Genomic DNA, 1,378 nt, shown 5'->3' with positions numbered 1-1,378 from the left:
TTACAGTACAGTTTCCTCTCCCGGAAGTAGCAACTCGTGGTGAGGGGCTGTTGACACACGGCACACTGCAAGCACTCCTCGTGCCAGGACGAGTCGTTGACTCGCATGAGAAAACGGTCGGCGATGGGCCGCGCGCATCCCTCACACACGGCACGGTGCTGACAGTCGGTTCCTGCTGGGGGGAAAAAAGCAAAAGAAAACATTTAAACGTCAAGGTCTAAAAGTTTGTACTGGGCTTGATTTACTTTTGAGGAATATGAACCAACCAATTTGTTGATGTATTCGGAAATAGAATGTAAATAAATTAAGGGAAGTAGCCTAGGCTAATTTCTGAATATGAAGAAAGAAAAAAACCTTTAATCTGAAAAGCAATCTATTTGAAAAGAAAACATTTGCAAATGTTTATCTTGCCGTGACTGATAATGGGCCTATTCAAATTCACAGAGGGTTATTCGTATGTGTAACCTGGCCTTTGTTTTGCTCTTGAGTGCGTGGACCGGCTTAACGCTTCACATTGGCTGTGCTGCAGATAGATCCCTACCTATAGGCTAATTGATCACTATTGAGAACAGCATGTAGGCCTATGCGCATCTATATTTGTAAATACATAAATAAGGGTAAAAACAACAACTTCTCAAGTGCCTGCACATTGTAGAGGCAAACCAGTGATCTCTAAATGTAAACGAACAGCGGATATAGGAATACTTAAAAACGATGACAAAAACGGTGACAATGTTTCCGATTATTTCCGATTTCTAGTAACTTTACTTTTGACTGTGCACATATTGTTGGCCTCAGATTGTGCATCCAGCGAGGAATGGCGAATGGGTCGTGAGGAGGACGCTGAGACGAGGGGTGAAACTCACAACTTAATGCAGAGGAATGGACATCAGAGTGATGTCCATCTCAATATTCTGCATGTAAAGCAACACACACAGCAAATATACTTATGTGTATGTGTGTGTGTATAAAGTTCGCTGCCATGGAGGCGTCTTCGGAGTTCATTTAAGAGTAGCAACAGAGGAGACTTACCCAACATGACGCCCATTGTAGCCGGCCCCGACCGTAGAGGATGGTCCTCCAGCTTTATGCCGTCCAACATCTTGGGGAAGCGCGACCTACTCCCTGCAGAAATGCACCGTTCCCGTGATGTCCCGGGACCTGATGAAGTACGCATGAGAGTATTTCTGTAAGAGCTCTGTCGGGCAGAATCGAACACAAACACATTCACTTTCCACCCCAAAAACTAGAGCTGCTAGCTGGTGTGTATAACAGACATGTAACACTTGCAGACACACACGTGTGATCGTGACAATGTACCTGCCGGATCACAGACACTGTGCATGCTATTAGGTGATGACAAACTTCATATACACTC

General features: G+C 44.7%; 1 protein-coding gene across 1 annotated transcript in view; it reads right to left on the bottom strand.

Moving 5' to 3' along the window:
- Positions 1-1,117, bottom strand: part of lmx1bb (LIM homeobox transcription factor 1, beta b) — a 76,402-nt gene extending 75,285 nt beyond the window's left edge. Inside the window, exons 1-2 of the mRNA XM_062544103.1 lie at positions 1,033-1,117; positions 1-172 (exon numbers count right to left, since the gene is read on the bottom strand). The exon at positions 1-172 is cut by the window's left edge and continues 15 nt beyond it. Of these exons, the coding sequence (XP_062400087.1) occupies positions 1-172; positions 1,033-1,102 (242 nt within the window). The 5' untranslated portion in view covers positions 1,103-1,117. The remainder of the gene's footprint in view (positions 173-1,032) is intronic.
- Positions 1,118-1,378: the final 261 nt, after the last annotated feature.

Source organism: Sardina pilchardus, chromosome 8, assembly GCF_963854185.1.
Source record: "Sardina pilchardus chromosome 8, fSarPil1.1, whole genome shotgun sequence".
NCBI lineage: Eukaryota > Metazoa > Chordata > Actinopteri > Clupeiformes > Clupeidae > Sardina > Sardina pilchardus.
The sequence above is the reverse complement of the archived record's forward strand: the minus strand, read 5'-3'. Positions and strand labels throughout refer to the sequence as shown.